At 50.7% G+C, this 21,262-nt stretch overlaps 2 protein-coding genes across 4 annotated transcripts; one reads left to right on the forward strand and one right to left on the reverse strand.

Moving 5' to 3' along the window:
• Positions 1 to 5: 5 nt before the first annotated feature.
• LOC133339089 (E3 ubiquitin/ISG15 ligase TRIM25-like) lies at positions 6 to 17,425 on the reverse strand. Its single transcript, XM_061547206.1, has 6 exons — positions 16,717 to 17,425; positions 7,478 to 7,573; positions 5,765 to 5,998; positions 5,439 to 5,461; positions 5,036 to 5,130; positions 6 to 562 (listed from the first exon to the last, which is right to left on the reverse strand). The coding sequence occupies exons 1-6, from the start codon at positions 17,275 to 17,277 to the stop codon at positions 12 to 14; spliced, it is 1,560 nt and encodes a 519-aa protein (XP_061403190.1). The 5' UTR covers positions 17,278 to 17,425; the 3' UTR covers positions 6 to 11.
• On the forward strand, positions 1,008 to 4,058 carry LOC133339095 (zinc finger MYM-type protein 1-like). Of its 3 annotated transcripts, none has more exons than XM_061547213.1 (3): positions 1,020 to 2,943; positions 3,047 to 3,146; positions 3,580 to 4,058. In XM_061547213.1, exons 1-3 carry the CDS (start codon positions 1,439 to 1,441, stop codon positions 4,027 to 4,029), a joined length of 2,055 nt encoding a protein of 684 aa, XP_061403197.1. In that variant the 5' UTR covers positions 1,020 to 1,438; the 3' UTR covers positions 4,030 to 4,058. The 3 variants fall into 3 exon arrangements, 2 of the variants coding, with proteins under 2 accessions (XP_061403197.1, XP_061403196.1); XM_061547212.1 differs by having other exon boundaries at positions 1,023 to 2,943; positions 3,502 to 4,058; XR_009754677.1 differs by having other exon boundaries at positions 1,008 to 1,726; positions 3,047 to 4,058.
• Positions 17,426 to 21,262: the final 3,837 nt, after the last annotated feature.

Genomic DNA, 21,262 nt, shown 5'->3' on the forward strand with positions numbered 1-21,262 from the left:
TCTCCTCATCCTCAGGATGCACGACTCAGATCCACGATCTTCAATCGATCATTCAAACACCTCACACACATACCAGGGTAGAGAGGCTGCAAGAATCTCTGCCGAACCTCGTGGATCACCTCCATTGAGTCGGCGCAGTAAAATGCTAGAAGCCCCCCCTCCCAGTGCAGGTGAAGCCCGATTCTGCGGGGGGAGGGGGCCTCCCTCACCGACAGTGCAGTCTTCACTCCACCATGAAACACTGAGAAGTTGTCGTCACGTTTCTCTAAACACCAGGACGCGTCGTTCCCTCCCAGCTGCTGTGCATCACGATCCCCTTTCCGTGGGATCGTCCCGTACGCGACTCCAACCCGCCACCACCTCGCGTCCCCCACGTCCACCTCCCAGTAGTGGTGGCCCGACGAGAAGCTCTCACAGCACAGGGCTTGTGCACGGCCATCAAACCGGTGTGGGTGATCGGGGCGACCCTGGGAGGCCTGGACCGCTGTCATCGTCCTGAGATCCGAGGAGATCTGGAGTTGGTTATAAGCTGAGTTTGTGTCCAGAGTTGGTGAGCGTCCGTCTGTGACAACAGCGATGATAACGTCACTACAGAACACCATCATCACCATTATCCACCATCACCACCATCACCATCACCAACCATCACCAACCATCATCTTCACCATCAACAATAACATGACAAACATCACCAAGCATCCTCGCCATCAATATAATTGATGACAACAACATATACATCATCACCATCAACATTATGAACATCAGCAACATCACTTTCGCCATCAGCAACATTACAACCATCATCATCATCACCACTATCCCCATCATCACTATCTCTAACATTTCATCACCAACTCAAAAAGCATCATTATAACCATCTGAACGACCATCAAAACCATCGTCACGACCAACACCATCACTCACCAAATCTGTCACTATTCCCATCACTTACATTATTACCAGTGGCGGCTCGTCAATAGAGGGTGCAGGGGCGCCGCCCCCATCAATATTCAAGAAATATACATATACAAAATTTATATAAAAATACATAAATAAAATATTTTTTTCATACGATGTGCCGGCTGGTAGTAAGAAAAGCATCAGCATTTAATAAAAACTGGCTTTAATCGGTCAACTATTTTCTATGTTTTTCAATGTGTTTCATGTGGGGCGCCGGACAAATGGATGTCTATGTGAGACTTTACATTTTCGGACAGCATGTGACCTGAAGCTGGTCTCTAATTGGTTTCTTAAAGATTCTCCTCGGGGCGCAAGTCGTTGCGTCCCTGGCCAATCAGAATTGGATACATGTTATTTTATCCAATCTGATTGGTTCTCGTCACCTGTTATTCAAATTTACGCTCTGGGCCACTACTGCGAGTGCGCAGGCGACACCACTTTGACACTTGCTAGGCTGATCAAATTTTTTGTGTAAACAATGGCAGCAGTTCATCCAAATTCTGTAATTTATTTACAAAAAAACCCTTTCACAAGGCTTTCGCTGGAAGAAATAAAAAAGATAAAGGATCTCGGACCGGACCAACCCGATTTACAAATCCAGCAGCAGGCCAGTGACAGAGGACGAAGCTACACACGAAGCTTCACCCGCGCTTGTTATGAGAAACGGAGGTGGCTGGCTGGATGTGATGTTAGCAATTCTCTTTTTTGTTTTCCCTGTCTTTTATTTCAAAGTGTCGGCACTGAAGTTTTGTGGACAACGACGGGGGTAAGAGACCTCAAACATCTCTCTGACAAATGCAAACGTCATGAAAGTAGCCGCAGCCATATTGATAATAGCATGAAACTAACGTTTTTGGGCAGAGTTAGCATTGCTGAACAACTAGATGAAGGCTACAGGATTGGCATTAGAAGGCACAACGAAGAGGTGACAAAAAATCGACACATACTGTCCAGGATAATAGACTGTGTGAAATTTTGTGGAGTATTTGAGTTGGCGTTACGTGGCCATGATGAGAGTGAGAGCTCAGATAACCCCGGTATATTTCGCGGGTTGGTGGATTTTGTTGCCTCTCTTGATGGAGCATTGAAAGAGCACCTTGACAGTTCTACTGTATTTAAGGGAACGTCGAAAACTATACAGAACGAGCTACTGGACTGTATGTTGTCTGTTACAAGAGAAGAAATAATCAAAGAAGTCCAGACAAGTAGTTTTTTATTAATCCAGGCAGATGAAACAACAGATATTGCCACACAGTCCCAACTTGTGCTTGTGGTGCGCTACATCGACGACAAAAATAACGTGCAGGAAAGATTTTTTGAGTTCATCCCTCTGCAGTCAGCTACAGCTGAGTCCATTGCTACTGCACTAAAAGAGCGTCTTGCTTCTATGCTTCCTAAGGATCAGAAAAGTAAGCTCATCTGCCAGGCATATGATGGGGCCAGCGTGATGAGGGGTGCCACAGCAGGTGTTCAGAGAAAAATACAAGATGTGTACCCAAATGCCCACTACATCCACTGCTACGCACATCAGCTCAACCTGATAATGCAACAGGCCACGTCTCACATATCCAAGACGAGAATATTTTTTTCTAACATTGGTGGATTTGCCAGCTTTTTTTCTAAGTCACCCAAGCGGACATGTTTTCTGGATAAAGTGGTTGCCCATAGACTGCCAAGATCCAGCAACATCAGATGGAACTTTCATAGCCGTGCCATTAATACTGTTTTTGAGCACGGAGAGGATCTCATTCACTGTTTTGAGAGCATACAAGACTCAGGTGACTTCGACCCCAATACTGTCAGAGAAGCAGGAGCCCTGGCCATGCTACTGGAGGATGAGGATTTTAAGTTCTTTCTGGAACTTTATCACCACATCATGCCACATGTAGACTTCCTCTATGCCAAGCTCCAGAAAAAGAACATTGATTCAGTCCATATCAAAGTGAGCATCCAACAGTTCCAACAAGAAATACAAAAGATCAGGTAACTTTATTCCTGTAATATGATCATTATTTGCTTTCTCTTTCATTTTTAACTCTCTTTATCCTTTGCCAAAATTATAATAAATTATCTTTGTCCTTTGCAGAAACTCTCTCCACTCCATTGGTGAGCAAAGCAGTGGTTCTCGTCCAACAAAGAGGCGCCGGGCGCTCAGTTCGGAAGACCGTGAAAGGATTGCAGCAGAGGTGAGTTTGTTATAGAAATCAGTCAAAATACCATTTTACATTATTGTTGTGCTGCAGAGATGTCCTGCCTACATATCATATTCTACAGACTCAAGAAAACATTTTTAGTTTGGTATAAATCCTAACAAAAATCTCAATTTTAATATACAATAGCATCCCAAAAATAATAAATTGGCAACATAAAAATAAATGATCAAATGAAATTTGAAGCCACCAAAAACTACAGTCTTGTATGGGACAAAAACTCAAATGGCTCTATTTTTCTTTTGAAAGTAATTGCAACTGTGACAATTAGTGGTCTACTCCAGGCTACTACCTTACATTTATATATCTATTTGTTTAATTATCTCTATAGGTCTGTGACACAATCCTGGGACACACTAGGGAGCGTTTCTCCTTCACAGACCACCTTGTCTGTGCCACCTTGTTGCAGGGGGACAGGTTTGATGAGTACAAGGATACCTTTCCTGAAGATGCATTGAGCAGCACCATGAAAGCGTACCCGATGCTCAGTGGAAGCAAGCTGAAGACGGAGCTCAGTCTCATCTACAGCAAGGAAGAGTTCAGAGCCTGCCGTGGTGCTGTGGACCTATTCCAGCTGTTTATGGAGAATAATCTCAAAGAAGTCTTTTCCGAAACTGTGACTCTCCTAAAAGTTATCATTACCACACCCATGACCACGGCTGAAGCTGAGAGGTGCTTCTCAACCTTGAAACGAATAAAAACTTTTCTCAGAAACACCATGACCCAGGAGAGGCTGAATGCACTGGCATTGCTGTCCATGGAAAAGAGACTTGTTACGGAGATGACTGACTTTAATCAGAGAGTAGTTGAGAAATTTGCTGGCCAGAAAGAAAGAAGAGCAAAATTTATGTTCAAGTAGGAAACATGCTTTTTGGTACTTTGGTCTGAAATGTATATATAATAGAGAAACATTTATGTTCAAGTAGGAAAAATGCTTTTTGGTACTTCTTTTGGTCTGAAATGTAAATAAAGATCATCAAAATTTATATTCAAGTAGTCAAAATGGTTTTTGGTACTGCTTTAAATTTATTTGCCCCCCTCAATAAAATAAAAAAATGCGCCCCCCCAAAAATAAATATCACCAGCCGCCACTGATTATTACCAAGATCAGCATTATTACCGACAACAACCGCCATTCGCCACTAAGTGGTGGTGACGTCACCACGGCGCCTGTGCCAGGCTATGTGCACGTTGAGGCCAATTGAAGTGTAGAACGCCCACTGGCAGGAAGTCATGGGGCAGACCCAGGTGCCATGGGTCGACTGAGATGACTGGCCGATGCACCATTATCATTACCACCATCCTCATCACGACCACTATCACAATCATTATGACCATTACCAGCATCAGGAACTAATTTGAGGTTGAAACTGCCTAGCAGAGGCCCAGGACTGGATCAGATATCACCTGCCACTGATGTTAGCCATGGCGGGTAATCAAACCCAGGTAACTGGGTTTGTAGTGCAGTGTGCTACCGCTCCCCCACGCAAACACATTCACAGGCACTCACTGCATCTCAACATCACAATTACCCCTGACTCATGCTGATTATTTACACAAGAACAACACACTGAGTCTCATGGTGTTGTTCAGTAGGGTCCTGGAATGGGATGTGAACAAAGACAGATCCCTTGTGTAGCCTTGCAGACTATTGGGACAAGTGCTGTCCGTGAGCATCTATGAAGGCTGGCATGGCACACGAGGGGGTTGGCGGCCAGCGCTATGCCTGGCCCCGTTTGTCTCCCTAGTAGTGATGTTTACACTACACCAGGTAATAATTTGAGGGTGTGTCGACCTCGTGCACACACGAGATTCATCTGTTGTCAAGATGGCCCATCACCCATGATTCACACTGAATAACTCACACATGAACTTGACAGTAGTTGTCTCCAGGACTTTAAGTGAGGCAATGTCCTCTTGGCGGGGAGCTGAGGGTTGAGACGTTGTAACCCTTCCGGTCCTGTGAAAGCAGAGCAGACACGCCTACTTTCTCACGAAGATAATCATCACTCAAGATTATCACAGCTCCATCACATACAGACTCATCACACAAAGCATCACCACTCACATCACAATAATTCACAGCATCTCAACACAGCATCATCACCACACAGCATCATCACTCGCAGCATCATCACAATCAGCACCACCACTCACAGCATTATCACACACACAGCATCCCTATACACAGCCAGTGTCTCACTGCCCGCGCCTCGCACTCAGTCCCATGTTGTCATGTGTCGAGTCGTGAGTGATCGTCGTCTGTACCTGCGTGTCTCCTCCAGGTGCCCCTGTGGGAGAGAGAGAGGTGCGTTACTGTGACTGCCTCCATTCCCATGGGATCTGTGAATTTCCCACTGCAACACCGCGGGTAGAATATACACCACAAAGTCTTGGCTTATGACCTCATGAGCACCAACACTTACTTACATTGCAAACATCATCTGAGTGGGGACGATTCCATCAAGGACAGGGCGGAAGCTCAGGCCGTGCGTGACAAAGCGCAGTCGACGTGAAAACCTCATTTAGGAGCCTCAACTCTGACGCTGCCGAGGGCTCTGTGCAAATAGCGACACTGGAGACTCATCGCTCACCTGCAGGAAGGCGAGCGAGTCCCTCTCCTGCGCTAGGACCTCCAGACGAGCGGCTGCTGCCTGGAGCTCGCCGATCTCGCGCTGGTAGTGAGCGATGTTCTTCTCGATCTGGGTCAGCAGCTCGCGCTCCTTCTTGGATGCACGAGCCAGAGCCGCCTTCTCTTCCTCGTCCAGAGCTGCTCTCATGCGGGCGAACTCGCCATTGATTCGCTGCCTCACCCCGGTCATCGATCCCTGCCAGGGCGTGTGATTTATTTTTATTAAATAATTCACGAAGGAGTTCATCTCGCAATGGTTGATCTATGTCTTAGGGAGGTGGCGTTTACACCACTCTTTCCTGAATCATAAATGTACAAGCGAATGTGCCCACACAACGCAAACTATGGGCAATAAAGTAAACCTATAAAAACACATAGATATACCTTGCGATCCATAGAGATACATAGAGACTCAGATGTAGAGACCCATATAGAAATACAGACACATGAAGACAAATAGAGATGCATATAGACCCATTTGAGTCAATATAGGGCAGTGTGACTGTGGTCTTACAACCCAAACTATGGGCTGTATACTAAACCCATGGAGACACTCATAGATACATAGAGACCCATCGAGACCCATAGAGATGCATTAACATAAATCCACAGTATTGCCACTGTGGCCATGCAACCCACACTATGGGAGACGTTATGACCTGTAACCCCGATGATCTGATGGAAGATGAACCCCCCTGTGCATCCCGGCCTCGGTAGCCAATGAACAATGCAATTGTCATCTATCATAACCTTGCAAATTACACAGGACTCAATCGCAAACAGTACATGACAAATATGAGAAAAATAAGGAATTTTAATAATAATAATAATTAAATATGAACCCCATATTTTTGAAGAGTTGCGCAAGGTGTGTGTAATGCGAGCAGAGTGACAAAGCAAAAGGTCATAATTGAAGATGCCTGATCAGCAACGCCTCCAAGCTGTATTCCTACCACAAAACATGCCCAGCTGGGACTGGACACGAGAGCTGGGTTTCGTGACTGAGCAGTGATAAGATCGGTGCACCGATGAGAACTGGACATGCAACATGGTGACCTTACCTCGAAGTGTCTCTGTGCTTTGTCGGATACTCTTTCTAAATTCAAATGAACTTTAATGCTCACATCGCACATTGCAATATACTGAATGGGAGTGTACTATGTGAATAGGTTACGTGAATATGTAAATTGCATAAAGCACACTGCGTGCATTCAGTGTATTGTGCGGTTGTGGTTTTACAGATATTACTCATTACTGATGTTTGTCATCGCAGGGAGTTGATCTCAGGTGACTTTGGTTCATAGTACAATGCGATACATATTGTAAACAAATATATAATGTGGACCCTGCCACCAATATACTGGATAATAGGTATGTGCCACCTCATCTGGCCAGAATAGATGAATAACAGAAGATGAAGTGGCAGTTCACATGGGAAAATCAGGCCCCCATCCTAAGTATGTGGAATTTCCACGACTAATTCAGTTCCTCATTGGAGATGAGAACCACTTCTATGCTTGTCCTGGGTATTGAGGCGCATTGACCGTTGTGTCTTTAGTCCCACGATGTGTTCAGAGCCAATGGAAGTCCACGTGAATGAATGGAGTTGTCCTCCATCACAAACCCTACTCAGGGTGGAGTCACGAGGTCACAGGGTCCGGGCTAGACGCGGTACCTGCACGTTTCTGCGAGCGGCCTCCATCCGCCTCACGGACTCCTCCGCCTCCCTCCTCTTCTCCTCCACCGCCCGCGTCTCCTCTCCCACTTGTTTCTGTGAGAGACGTCACCAGGGGAGACTCCACTCACTCTCTGAGCGCCCCCTCTCACCCCCGCTCCACACGGACCCCTCCACACTGACGGTTTCATCTCCAGGCTGCAGCGACCCCTGTGCAGCAATGGAGGCTGGGGTAGCGAGCACTGCAGAAAACCGATTTCACGAGGAGCTCACACGCCTGCTGGAGTATTTTGTGTTTAGTTGTCATTCCCCCGCACCTCCGATAAGCACGGTTGGCTATGTTTGGTGCACTCTCTGTTCCAGCTACTCCCCTCCGGCAGAAGTCTGCGGTCCATCAGGACCAAAACCTCACGTCATAAAAACAGTTTCTTCCCATTCGCTGTTGGCCTCTTCAGCAAGGCCAAGGGCTTAAAATTACTTTTACACTTACTTTAACATTTTATCTACAAAATTACACCTTGCCATATTTACAACATGTTACCCTATTTGTATTTTAAGATTGTATATTACGGCTAGTTTACATTTTATATTGTATACTTATTAAAAATGTTACATACTTTAGCCCCTTAGTATTAGTTAGACTTTGTAATTTTAGTATAGTTAGACTGTATACGACTTATTTAAGTTTTAAGATTCCTACATGTTGAATGTATGTGTAGTGGTGGTATTGACGTGCGCCGGCAGTGAGGGATCACGGGGCGCGGGGTTGGGAACGCAGTGTGGGCGTGGCATGGACGCGCGCGCCGGTGGTGAGGCGCGCTCACACAAGCTGGGAAGAGAGGATCGTAGCGAGTGCGCAGTGATTGGTCAGATAAGTGGGTACTCTCAGCGACGTCCGCAGGAGGGGTATAAAGGGGGACGCGCGAGAGCACTCGTGGTCAGTGTTAACCAGTTGAAGACCGAAGACGGGGTGGAGGAGATAGGGGCCCTGTGTGGCTCGGAGCCGAGACTGGGGGGACCGTAGTCCGACGCCCGTGTGGGTCGGGACGGTGGTACCCAGAGCCGAGACGGGCACCCCGGCTGGGTGTGTCCCGGACGGCAACGGGGCGTAAGAGCCCGTGTCAGTACAGCTGAGTGGGTGTTAGTCGCCCGTGTAGCTGAGTGGGTGTTAGTCACCCGTGTAGCTGAGTGGGTGTTAGTCACCCGTGTAGCTGAGTGGGTGTTAGTCACCCGTGTAGCTGAGTGGGTGTTAGTCACCCGTGTAGCTGAGTGGGTGTTAGTCACCCGAGTAGCTGAGTGGGTGTGGGTCACCCGTGTAGCTGAGTGGGTGTGGGTCACCCGTGTAACGAAGTCGTAGCTGAGTGGGTGTCCGTCACCCGTGTAGCTAAGTGGGTGTTGGTCACCCGTGTAACGAAGTCGTAGCTGAGTGGGTGTCCGTCACCCGTGTAGCTAAGTGGGTGTTGGTCACCCGTGTAACGAAGTAGGGTGTTAGTCATCCGTGTAACTACAAGTTGGTGAAAATAAAGAGTGTGCTACCCGTGAAGTCGTCTCCTGCCGAGTTACTACTTTACAACTGGCGTCAGAAGTAAACCTGTCTTCAAGGAGAAATGGACACAAGGAAGACTTCTCGTTCCCACGTGCAAGACCGGGGAGACGACGACGTACCGGTGACACCACCCTCGGGAGGAGAGGACGAGGAGTTGCCGCCGATGCAGCACTTCGCGGAAATGGCCGATGCTCCGCCCGCCTCCGACACCAGCCTGCAGGACGCACATTCCCGCCTGGCGGAGTTGCTGCTCGCCGCCGCTGCAATCTTGGCGGAGATCTCCGTTCCAGCGGCCGGAGGAACGCCTGCGGGGTTGGATGAGGCGGCGCGGCTGGAGGGTTCCCGCCATACGGCGTTTCGCGCCAAAAGTTTGGGAGTTGGCGCCATTTTTGAGGGCCCGACTCCGCTTGGCGGGAAACGAGGACACCACGTGGCCAGAGGTCTCCACACAGCGCAGCCCGCGTCATCGGCGAGCGCCGGAGCTCTCCATTTTGCGCCTGCAGAGGGAGCCGACATTTTCTACAACCACAGCGGCGCGCGGGAAAATCGCTCCAACGACGACGACGACGATCGAGTTCTCCAGCAATGATTGCCCGCGCTGTCGGTGTTCAAGGCGGACGGGGGCGACTGGGGAGCCTTCCAGCGACGGTTCATCGCGCATCAAGAAATGTCGGGGTGGTCCGACACCACTGCCCTGCGCGCGCTGCCAGCGATGCTCGACGACGACGCGCTTGCGGCCTTCACGTCTGCCCCGAGGTCGTCCCGCTCCACGCTCCAGGCCGCGCTGCACCTGTTGGCCAAGGTGTTCGGGCCGCCCTCGACCTGTCGCCACCAGTTCTACGATCGGCGGAAGGTGGTTGGAGAAACAACGCTCGCCTATCGCACGGCGCTGCTCGCCCTGGCAGATTCAGCTTTTCCCCGTATGGACAAGGAGGGGAAGGACGCCATGGTGACGGAGCAGCTGCTGGCGCTGGCTCACGGATTGGGAGTTCCCATTAATACGGCGGACGAGATGGACATCTGCTCCCTGGGGATTGCCACGAGTATCCACGCTTACGAGGTCCTACAGCGGAAGCCGACGGTCGTCTGCGCATCGGTGGAGAACGGGGCACCGGCCGCCACGATCATCGGACCTCAGCCTGCTGTGCCTCGGGAGGAGGCCTTCGCGGGTTCGAGGCCGGGGGAGTGGAGAACGGGCGGTCGTTCGCCCACACGCTCCTCCCGCAAGCTGGAGCAACCGAAACCCACGACGTCCCTCGTCGTCTGCTACAACTGCGGCCTTCGGGGCCACGTCGCGTCGGGATGCCGGGCCCCGCGTCAACGCACCGCGGGACCACGTCCGGACGACGCCCAGGGACTCAAGACATCCCAACTGAACCCGGCAAGTCGCGGCACCTCACACGTTCGGTCCACAAGCACGGCACATTCGGGTCGCCGCTTAGCGGTGGGGGGACCGGGTATGGGCGCCGGGGGTTCGGTTCGGCGAGAGGGGTCCGCGTACGGCCCGAAGGCAGTCGAGTGGTCCGAATTAGCCCACAGGATTGTGGCTGCGTCGGCCGGGTCGTCCGTGGTAACGGGGTACATTGACGGGGTTGAGGTCCGGGTGCTCGTGGACACGGGTGCGTCGGCCACTATTATTTCGGACCTGATTTATAATATTCTTCCCGTACAATGTCGACCACTTCTGCCGGTGGACGTACCGTTTTACGCGGCAAACGGGGGATCTTTGGGAATCATCGGCCAGATTCGGGCGAATATTTGTATTGGCGACATTAAATTGGCGGGTCCTATTTTTGTATCATCATCGTTGGCCGTTCCTTGTTTACTAGGCACGGATTTTCTGTCTAAGATGCCCATAAAAATTCTCATAGACCAGGCCTGCATTGAGCTTCCATCGGGTCGGCGGGTTGAGTTTTTGAAGAGTCCAAATAAGATACGCACGGCTTGTGCGACGGTGCAGGCGCTGGCAACCCGGACTGTACGGGTGCCCCCGGGATCGCAAATGTTGGTGCCCCTTCGGTTGAGAAAACCCCTTGGGGCGGATGCGGGGGCGCAGGGAGTTCTATTGGGGCCGTCTAACAGGGCTAAAGGGGACCTCGACTTAGCGGTGGCCCAGACCATGGTGAGGGGGGACAGTGAGCCGTTCGTTGTGGTCCTGAATACGGGGTCGCGGCCGGCCGTGATTACGCAGGGAACGGTGCTCGCTCACGCCGCGCCGCTGCCCGTCGAGGAACAGCTCGTTGCTCACGCCGATTCGCATGTCGATACGCATCCCCAAAGTGAGGAGGGGACGGAGTGGTTGGACTCGTTGTGTGCCGGGTCCAGTACCTTGTCCAGTGTGCAGAGGGGTGCATTGAGGGGCTTGCTGCTCGAGTTCGCTGACGTGTTTAGCAGGCACAAGTACGACATTGGCTGCACAGACCTGTTGCGCCACCACATAGAGACTGGGGATGCGGCCCCTATTCGACAGAATCCCTTCCGGCTCAGTCCAGCCGAGAAGGAGCATGTGCAGTCAGCAGTAAATGACATGTTGGCGGCCGACATCATTGCGCCCTCTTCCAGTCCGTGGGGTGCTCCTATCGTCTTGGTTAAAAAACAGGATGGATCCCTGCGGTTCTGTGTTGATTTCCGCCGCCTAAACAAAATATCAATGGCCGATGCGTATCCGCTCCCCAGGATGGATGAGTCGCTGGATGCCTTGGCAGGAGCACAGTTTTTTTCGACGCTCGATTTGCTTTCGGGATTTTGGCAATTGCCCCTCGATGACGAATCAAAACCTAAAACCGCTTTCCGGACACCGGGAGGCCTATTTGAGTTCAACCGATTGCCCATGGGTTTACATTCCGCTCCTGCCACGTTCCAGAGGCTCATGGAATTGGTTTTGTCAGGCCTTCAATGGGACACCTGTTTGATTTACCTCGACGATATCATCGTTTTCAGCCGAACTTTTGAGGAGCACCTCCAGCGACTGAGGGCAGTGTTTCTCAGGATGCGTTCCGCGAAGCTTAAATTTAAACCGGCTAAATGTTTTCTGCTTCGGGAATCGGTCAGGTATTTGGGCCATATCGTTAGCCGTTCGGGGATCTCGACGGACCCTGCTAAGACGGAATGCGTCGGCTCATGGCCAACACCGACCTCTGTTACTGAAGTCCGCAGCTTCATAGGATTTGCCTCCTATTACCGTCGTTTTGTCAAACAGTTTGCCACCATAGCCAGGCCCCTGCACGCCTTGACGGCTAAAGGGGTGCGGTTTCACTGGGGGCCGGAGGAGGAGGCCGCGTTCTGCTCCCTGCGTGACGCCTTGGTGCAGGCTCCCCCCTTGTGTTACCCCGATTTCACGCAACCGTTTGTGCTCGACACGGATGCCAGTAACACGGGTATCGGGGGAGTGCTCTCACAGGTGGTCGGGGGGGTCGAACGGGTGGTCGCCTACGGTAGCAGGGTTCTGTCCCCCGCGGAACAACGCTACTGTGTGACACGGCGTGAATTGCTGGCGATCGTGTTTTTTATACAGAAATTCAGGCCGTATCTGTATGGCCGTCACTTTACGGTTCGCACGGACCATGCGGCTCTCCAATACGCTATGCGGGTGGCGCAGCCATCCGGCCAATTGTCCCGATGGTTGGAGGTCCTTCAGGACTACCAATTCACGACGATTTACCGCAAGGGGTTGCGCCACTCGAATGCGGATGCATTGTCACGGTTGCCGACGCGTACGGAATGCGCATGTCAGTTGGGATCGGCGCGGTGTAAACCTTCTGTCGATGTTCCCGCGGAAGTGGTGCTAGCCGCCACGGATACGACGGGGGTCGACGCCCCCACGGGGAGGGACTCGCTGTTAGCATTGCCTCTCATCGAGTGGGGCCGTCTGCAAATGGCCGACAGCTCCCTACTCGCGCTACGTCGGAAGGTTAACGTTCCCGAGGGCGGGGAAACGCGGGTCGGTTCCTGGGTGTGCAGACAGGGCCTCTTGATGAAGTGGGACTCCATGTCCCGGCGTCACGTGCTTGTGGTGCCGGTTGCTGTACGGGGTAAAGTCGTCCTGGCTGCCCATGAACGACTCATGCACCTGGGGTTTCACAAAACGCTCGCCCTCATTCAGCGAGACTACTATTGGCCTGGGATGGGCAGTGACGTGGCGAACATTCTTAAGGGGTGTGTAGGGTGCGCTAAAAGAAAACCGCCACCAATAGCGGCTAATCCACCGCTTCAATCCATTCAAGTTTCGCGCACGAACGAATTGGTCGCGCTAGACATCTTGGGGCCCTTTCCCACCACACCTCGGGGAAATAAGTTCCTGCTGGTTGGCGTAGAGTACTTCACCCGCTGGCCCATGGCGTGGCCACTCGCCAACCAGTCGGCTGCGGCGGTGGCGGACGCCTTTGTCCAAGGTTACGTTTTGGACAAAGGCGCCCCCGAACGCTTGCTCACGGATCAAGGGAAAAACTTTTCGAGTGTTTTGTTGCGCGAGGTGTGCGACCTGTTGGGTACGAAGAAAGTACGTACCTCCCCGTACCACCCGCAGACTGACGGTATGGTTGAACGTCTGAACAGGACGATTACGTCTATGCTGTGCCAACAGGTATGCGACGACCAGGTGGATTGGGACTTACAGGTACCGGGGGTACTAGCGGCCTATCGGATGGCACCCCATGCGGCGACGGGGTTTTCTCCATTTTTTCTGATGTATGGGCGGGAGGCTGATCCGGCCATGGACGTCCAACTGGGGATTTCACAGCCACGTGCAAAATCTAAATTGGCAGACCACATTAAGTTTAACATCGCCAAATTGGGGGAGGCGCGAGAGGCTGCGAGATTGAATTCACGCTCTCGGCAGATCGCGAACGAGCGATTGCATGAACGGAAGGTGCGTACGCACAATTGGGAACCGGGCGATAAAGCCTGGCTGCATTGTCCACACGCACCGTTGGCTACGTCCCCCAAACTGTTGAGACCGTGGAGGGGACCGGTGGAAATTGTGCGGGTTGCACGACCCCAGAGTATACAGATTAAATGGGGAAAACGCCGTTGGTACGTGCACCCCTCCCGACTGAAACCCTACGCGGCGCCGCGTGACCCCGGGTTGTGCCGTGACGACCGAGCGTGGGATGTGACCGTCGACTCGGGGAGGGATGTGTCGCAGGCTGATCCTCACGTGTCTCCACCTGACCCACCCCCAGGTGTCTCGGACCTGACGGCTGTTGACCGTCGGGAACCGGAACCCCGGGGCTCGCACGGAGCCCCGATGCCTGTCCCATGCCTCCCTGAACTGCCGGCGCTGCCGGATGGCCAACTGCGTCCTGTGCCGTACGACGGTCCGGCAAGGCGGACTCGATCAAGGACGCAACACTTTTCATGAAAAAAAAAAAAAAAAAATATATATATTCTTTTTTTGTTAAAGCCCGACTTCGTTGCCGGCTTCCCCCCCTCTGCCGGGGTAATGTCCCGTTCAAGGGACGCTCGGACATTGGGACATTGCATGAGTCGGAGAGAAAAGAAGAGAAAATGATTAAAGAAATTTTTTTTATTGTTACTCTTTCCGCATACACAGTATCGTTGCCACTCGCCGGATTGTGCATGTTGTTCTTGTTGCGGGTGGGGCGGTTGCTGGGTTTTGCGGATTGCGGTGTTCATGTTGTGTTATGTTACGGGGCACACATGGGAGTGAAGGGGTGTTGTATGGTTTATTAGCAGCCGGGTCGGCTGCGAGCTATGTGGTAGGGGGTGATGTAGTGGTGGTATTGACGTGCGCCGGCAGTGAGGGATCACGGGGCGCGGGGTTGGGAACGCAGTGTGGGCGTGGCATGGACGCGCGCGCCGGTGGTGAGGCGCGCTCACACAAGCTGGGAAGAGAGGATCGTAGCGAGTGCGCAGTGATTGGTCAGATAAGTGGGTACTCTCAGCGACGTCCGCAGGAGGGGTATAAAGGGGGACGCGCGAGAGCACTCGTGGTCAGTGTTAACCAGTTGAAGACCGAAGACGGGGTGGAGGAGATAGGGGCCCTGTGTGGCTCGGAGCCGAGACTGGGGGGACCGTAGTCCGACGCCCGTGTGGGTCGGGACGGTGGTACCCAGAGCCGAGACGGGCACCCCGGCTGGGTGTGTCCCGGACGGCAACGGGGCGTAAGAGCCCGTGTCAGTACAGCTGAGTGGGTGTTAGTCGCCCGTGTAGCTGAGTGGGTGTTAGTCACCCGTGTAGCTGAGTGGGTGTTAGTCACCCGTGTAGCTGAGTGGGTGTTAGTCACCCGTGTAGCTGAGTGGGTGTTAGTCACCCGTGTAGCTGAGTGGGTGTTAGTCACCCGAGTAGCTGAGTGGGTGTGGGTCACCCGTGTAGCTGAGTGGGTGTGGGTCACCCGTGTAACGAAGTCGTAGCTGAGTGGGTGTCCGTCACCCGTGTAGCTAAGTGGGTGTTGGTCACCCGTGTAACGAAGTCGTAGCTGAGTGGGTGTCCGTCACCCGTGTAGCTAAGTGGGTGTTGGTCACCCGTGTAACGAAGTAGGGTGTTAGTCATCCGTGTAACTACAAGTTGGTGAAAATAAATAGTGTGCTACCCGTGAAGTCGTCTCCTGCCGAGTTACTACTTTACATATGCACCTTCCTGCCATAGTAAATTCCTTGCCTGTGCAAACTTTCATGGCGAATAAAACCCTATCTGATTCTGATTATTGCTGGGCTCACATAGCACGCGCAGGAGCCTAAGCCTGTGGACCCAATCACTCTCCACTGGTACCTGAGTCGTGGGCAGGGCTACCTGAGCAGTGGGTGGGGCTCTGAGTAGTGAGTAGGGCTCTGAGTAATGGGTGGAAAAGGCGCCGCGAAATGTTAATCTGCCTTGCCTGGTATACAGGAGGTCGTGGTTTCGATCCCGACCCTGACACCTGTATATTTGGAGATTGTTCTTCCCATGGTGGCATGGATTTTTGTCCAGGTCCTCCGGGTTTCCCTCTACATTTAGAAACGTGCGTTTAGAGTATTTGGCTGCTATGAATTTCGACTTGATAAGCCACTTCTTTGAGCTGTCATTTGTTGCCAGGTTTGCTTCTGAAAAAGAGCTACATAGCTGAGTGAGCTTCACCTGATAAAATAAAAAAGTTTTAGTTTAGTTTTACATGGCACAAGGAAGGGCTGCAATGTAACTGTTGAGTGTCGGAGAAATTCGGTAGAGAGCATCTTGATGAAAATATAAATACGGTCAGAAAATACTGGGTCTGTCACAATCACGCGACATTTATGGAACGCCACGTCCAGTGACCCGGTAGCTGCTGTAGAGTGCGGCGCTAAACTGGTACAGACCGGCACGAGGCTACCAAGCACTGAGCACTGCAGCTCACGCAGTCCCAGTCGTTTTACATTTCGTTTTCATTTTGGGGAATGCTTCTCTCTACCACAAACCACTTTTTGCATACAAACCACGGTCTATGCACTCACGTAATTTTGAGAAATCATTTTACGCATTAAAGTGCTTCAGTTTTATAAAATATACTAAGAGCACATTTAGAAATTTGCCAAACAACAGGATTGATTATAACTTTCTGTTGTATTATTTCTTATATTAAATTAAAGTTGTTAAAATGTGAATGAACAAAGGCCAGCTGAGAGAGGAATGATATTTAGTTGGATGTTATTGTTCAGTTCGTACTGGGAAATGACTTCACGCAGGAGGGGCTCCCACTCACACAGGCAGACCGTCTCACCTCCCGTGTCTTGTGCTCATCCTCCAGCGTAGCCACATCGTGACCCTTGTGGTCTCCTGCGATGGTGCAGGTTGTGCAGACCAAGCTCTCGTCCTGTCGGCAATAAAACTTGATCTCATCTCGGTGCGTCTTACACTTGCGTTCTTCAGGATTCGTGACTGGAGCCACCAAAATGTGGTCCTTGAACTTCTGGTTCTCCTGATGAGGCTTTACATGAGTCACACAATATGACATATCACACCTGAGGCAGGTCTTCGTGGCAGCGGTCGTGCCATCGTTGCAGAAGTCACACAAGACCACGGTGACCAATTCAACTGCGGCACTGCGCTGCTCCACCAGGTTGGCGAGCGTGAAGTTCTTGCTCAGCTTGGGCCTCCGAGGGAAGGTCACTCGGCACTGCGGGCAGGAGAAGGACTCGACCGCTTCCCAGGCGTCTTCCACGCACTCGAGGCAGAACGAGTGGCCGCAGCTGAGCGTGCAGGGGCAGCGGAAGGCGTCCAGGCAGATGGGGCAGGTCAACTCCCCTGGGGCCTCGCTACCACTGGGAGCTGCACTCGCCATGATCCTGTGGCTCCACTCAGAGATAGGCGCCGGCTGTTGTTCAGGCAGTCTGTGGCTGTAGCTCAGGCAGGCTGGCTGTAGCACAGACAGTCAATGGCTGTAGCTCCAGCAGTATCTAGCTATAGCTCACGCAGTCTCTGGCTGTAGCTCAGGCAGTCTCTGGCGACATCTGAGGCACTAAACTAGGAACAAGCCACATAAATGTGAGGCAGGTTAAAGTACAAACTCTTTTAGTTTGATTTGCATATCATGAGGCGCGCCCTGGAATGTGTTGACTTTTGACCAGGCAGAGACGTCTCGGTGCCAGAAGTAGCTAAATAAAGACTCAGCTCACCTTATCTCAATTTACCTCATCTCAACTAACCTATTGTCAACTTATCTTGTGTCAACTCATCTCATTCTCAACACACTTCTGTGAAGGTTGGACAATCAACAGCTACCCTCCAATTACACAAACTCACGAGCCCCACCGTCACGCAGAGATGACGTAAGTTTTTCCATAACAAAGTTGAACTCACCTACCAAGCTCCAAATAATCGTGACCCTTAAAGACACGAATATCAGAACAGTTGAGCACCAACAAATCCTGGCGCGTCCTTTCCAGACAGTCCAGAAAGGACATCGGAGTTGCAGTTGAAAAAGTCCCTCCAGCCTAAGTTCCACTCTTCTTAAGTTCAGTCTCAAAGAGGTCCACAGGGTTAATGAAGTTTGCCCAAAACATTGGCCACGAATAATGAGCCTGGCTCGGTGCACCGCCAGGGACTCGCCACTCAAAGCAGGTGGCCTCCATGGGCACTGCAGGTGGCCTCAACAGTCTGAATCGAAAATAACTGCTGCAGGGTTGTGGTTTTCGCCATTTGAAGAGGAATTGGCTGAACGTCCCAAAACAATATTTGAAAAGTGACTCATTGAGGCTTTACTTGTTGAAGGACAATTTACGCAGATTTCCCTTCGTTGAAAGTGACAGATACAACATAAAAAGATGGCGACCTCTAGGGCAGTGGCGTCACCATCCACGAGTCGAGTGGTGGCTCGAGCACTGCCTCGGCGAGCCTCGATGCGTCTGTCAACAGCGGTGCTCATGTCAACAACTTATTTTATATTCATAGCACACCTATTCTCAATGTGCTTAACATAGTTAAAAAGAAAGGTTACATAATACAATGATATGGATGGCAGGGACGTGTTAGAGGCTGAGGAATGGGTGACTGCGATAGGGGATACTTAGAGATTACGAAAGGGTAGGGGGAGGGAAGAGCAAGTGTGTGACGGTGGGTAACCAACTCTAGCGTTTGCAGGCCGGTCGGCTCCACAATGCGAAATAAGCAACGGCATCCATGGACCAGGCTTTTAAGCGATGAAGCAAGTTTACTTCTGTGCTTAGGCCAGGTTACAGACAGTAGAGTGAGATGTGTGAAGGCCCACCAACACCCACAGAACACACAATTCAACACAGACACACGGGTCTATCTAAACCCACTCACACTTATGACCCTGTGTAATCCCAACATACACACACACGCACAATCTCATTAGTGGTGGTCGTTATGCGTTTCACCATTTCACACACATCACCAAAACCAACTCTACTGTCCACATGTACTGTAGACAGTCTGCGAACATCCCTGAATAACCGTACCACTTATTCAATCCACGGGACCGGGAAACCAGCACCGCGGTTTTAGGCATCAGTCCAAGAGGCCTACAGTGGGCTTGATCTTGAGTCCTGCCTTCTCCCTTCAGATCTTCACACCAGGCCGTGGGTCTTTGCTCCCACCCCAGGTGGAGATGCTTTGCACGCTCAGCTCACTGCTGCTGGTGCTGCTGCTGCCCCCGCTGGTGCCGCTGCCTCCTCCACTGTGGCTCCTGCTTCTCCCGCTGGTGCTGCTTCTTTTGCTGGTGCTGCTTCTTTTGCTGGTGCTGCTCTAACAGTCAACCCCCTTGTATACTGGAAGGTGCCAATGGGTTTTGGTCACCCGGCCCCTAGCCACATCCAGATAATTTCAGTTTCAAATGGACCGGAAACCCGTCGAGTCAGACTATTGTACCATCATTGAACACCACTGTGAACCACGTTATATTGTATCCATGACAACGAGATAGGGTAATGGAGAAGAGGTCAGGCTTTACTATAGAGAAAGAAAGAGGGTAAGAAGTGAGGCTGCTTCATGTACAGGGTCAGTGTAGAGTCTATGAACAGTGTTGAGTCTTTGGGCAGTGTTGAGTCTTTACTTTTATTAATTTTAATGTTTTACCTACGTGACTTTACCGAAAAAACCTAAGAATATGAATCCTTGCAGTCACGAAAGCTTCAAATCTAGAATTAAGTGTTGAGTCTTTGGGCAGGGTCAGTGTAGAGTCTATGAACAGTGTTGAGTCTTTGGGCAGCATTGAGTCTATGGGCAGTGTTGAGTCTATGGGCAGTGTTGAGTCTATGGGCAGTGCTGTTCAATGTACAGGAAATCTTTATCCAGTAGAGGGTCCAAAGAGGAATAAGGATCAATAACGGGATTGAGTACAGAGAGAAAGAGGCACAAAGAGACAGGGACTCAAACTACACCATGGCACCTTGTCCTCAACTCATTTACTCACCATCTCACCCACTCATCCATTCACTTCGTCATTCACTCACTCTTCATCTCACTCACTTTTCCTACCACCTCACTATTTCACCCTCTCGCCATCTCTGTCACTCAATTACCCCTTCATTCACTCATTCACTCACCCACCAACTCACTTATCACTCACCACTATCTCACTCAACCACCTACAATCTCAGGAACGAATTCACCCACTTACTCAGTCTGGCATTAATTAAATCATGCAGACACCCACCATCTGAGTCATTTGCTCACTCATTCTCTCACTCAGGGTCTTAGTAACTTATTCACCCACTCACTCATTCACTCACCCACGCACTCACTCAACCACCATATCACTCTCTCATGCACAATCCCACTCGCTCACATATGCATGTCACAAGACGCACCCTGGTAAGTGCCGACGTCTCAGCGCCAGGGGTTGCTGGTCAAATTCCATCTCATCTAACCTCATGTCAACTCACCTAATCTCAAATAACCTCTTGTAAACTCATCTCATGTCACCTCATTCTCACACACCTCATCTCACCTCAATTCAACTCACTTCATCTCAATTCACCTCATCCCCACCATCTCAACTCACCTCACCCTCACATACCTCACCTTCAAATCACCTCACCCACCCACTCACTCACCTAATAATTCGCTCGTGCTCCATTTCAAACATTCACTCACCATCTCACTCTCAACTGGCTAAAGAAATAAACTCCTCGTGGAGCTGCCCATAAACCGTTTCATAACAAAGCGACATTGTAACAAAGCGATGAATTACTACAATGACCACAACCCACCAACACCTGAAAACACTATCTGCTACACGGTGCATGTTAACGAGCCCATGCATTGACACTTTCATAGTTTCACAGAGAGACCCCCAGACTCACATAGACACCCATAGACTCACCATATAGAGACCCATAGACTCACATTGACACCCATAGACTCACCATACAGAGACCCAGACTCACATAGACACCCATCGACTCATCAGAGTGACCCCATATAATCACCGTGCAGAAACCCATAGACTCACAACACTGAAATCCATAGACTCATCAGAGAGACCCCATAGACTCACCACGCAGACACCTATAGACTCACCACACAATGAAGTAGGCATCAGCACATATTCCAACAGAACGGGCACGATTCAGGGGACAGAGAACAACAAAAATGAAATTAGGGAAAAAAAATTCGTTTTTCAATGCACACACTTTTATTTGCATTCAAACGTAGAAAATAAATTATTTTGACCCCAGAATTGATAAAATTTGAATCAAGTGGGTGGCTTACATAAAGAAATTTAAACTAATATCGAAAGTAAACCACTCACTTTTATTCAGTAGATTAATTTGATTTATTCTGGTCTGTTCGCTGATGTTGTT

Source organism: Lethenteron reissneri, unplaced genomic scaffold (assembly GCF_015708825.2).
Source record: "Lethenteron reissneri isolate LAM-NWPU_2019-01 unplaced genomic scaffold, ASM1570882v1 scaffold_1640, whole genome shotgun sequence".
Taxonomy (NCBI): domain Eukaryota; kingdom Metazoa; phylum Chordata; class Hyperoartia; order Petromyzontiformes; family Petromyzontidae; genus Lethenteron; species Lethenteron reissneri.

What these genes read in the sequence shown, in the direction of transcription:
- LOC133339089 (XM_061547206.1), bottom strand. Translation starts at nt 17,277, where the DNA reads ATGGCGAGTGCAGCTCCCAGTGGTAGCGAGGCCCCAGGGGAGTTGACC. An exon ending in CCGCTCGCAGAAACGTGCAG is followed by an intron (nt 5,999 to 7,477) that starts GTACCGCGTCTA and finishes ACGCCCTGGCAG; the next exon opens with GGATCGATGACCGGGGTGAG. An exon ending in AACTACTGTCAAGTTCATGT is followed by an intron (nt 563 to 5,035) that starts GTGAGTTATTCA and finishes CTGTTGTCACAG; the next exon opens with ACGGACGCTCACCAACTCTG.
- LOC133339095 (XM_061547212.1), top strand. Translation starts at nt 1,439, where the DNA reads ATGGCAGCAGTTCATCCAAATTCTGTAATTTATTTACAAAAAAACCCT. An exon ending in CAAGAAATACAAAAGATCAG is followed by an intron (nt 2,944 to 3,046) that starts GTAACTTTATTC and finishes TGTCCTTTGCAG; the next exon opens with AAACTCTCTCCACTCCATTG. An exon ending in GTGAAAGGATTGCAGCAGAG is followed by an intron (nt 3,147 to 3,501) that starts GTGAGTTTGTTA and finishes TTATCTCTATAG; the next exon opens with GTCTGTGACACAATCCTGGG.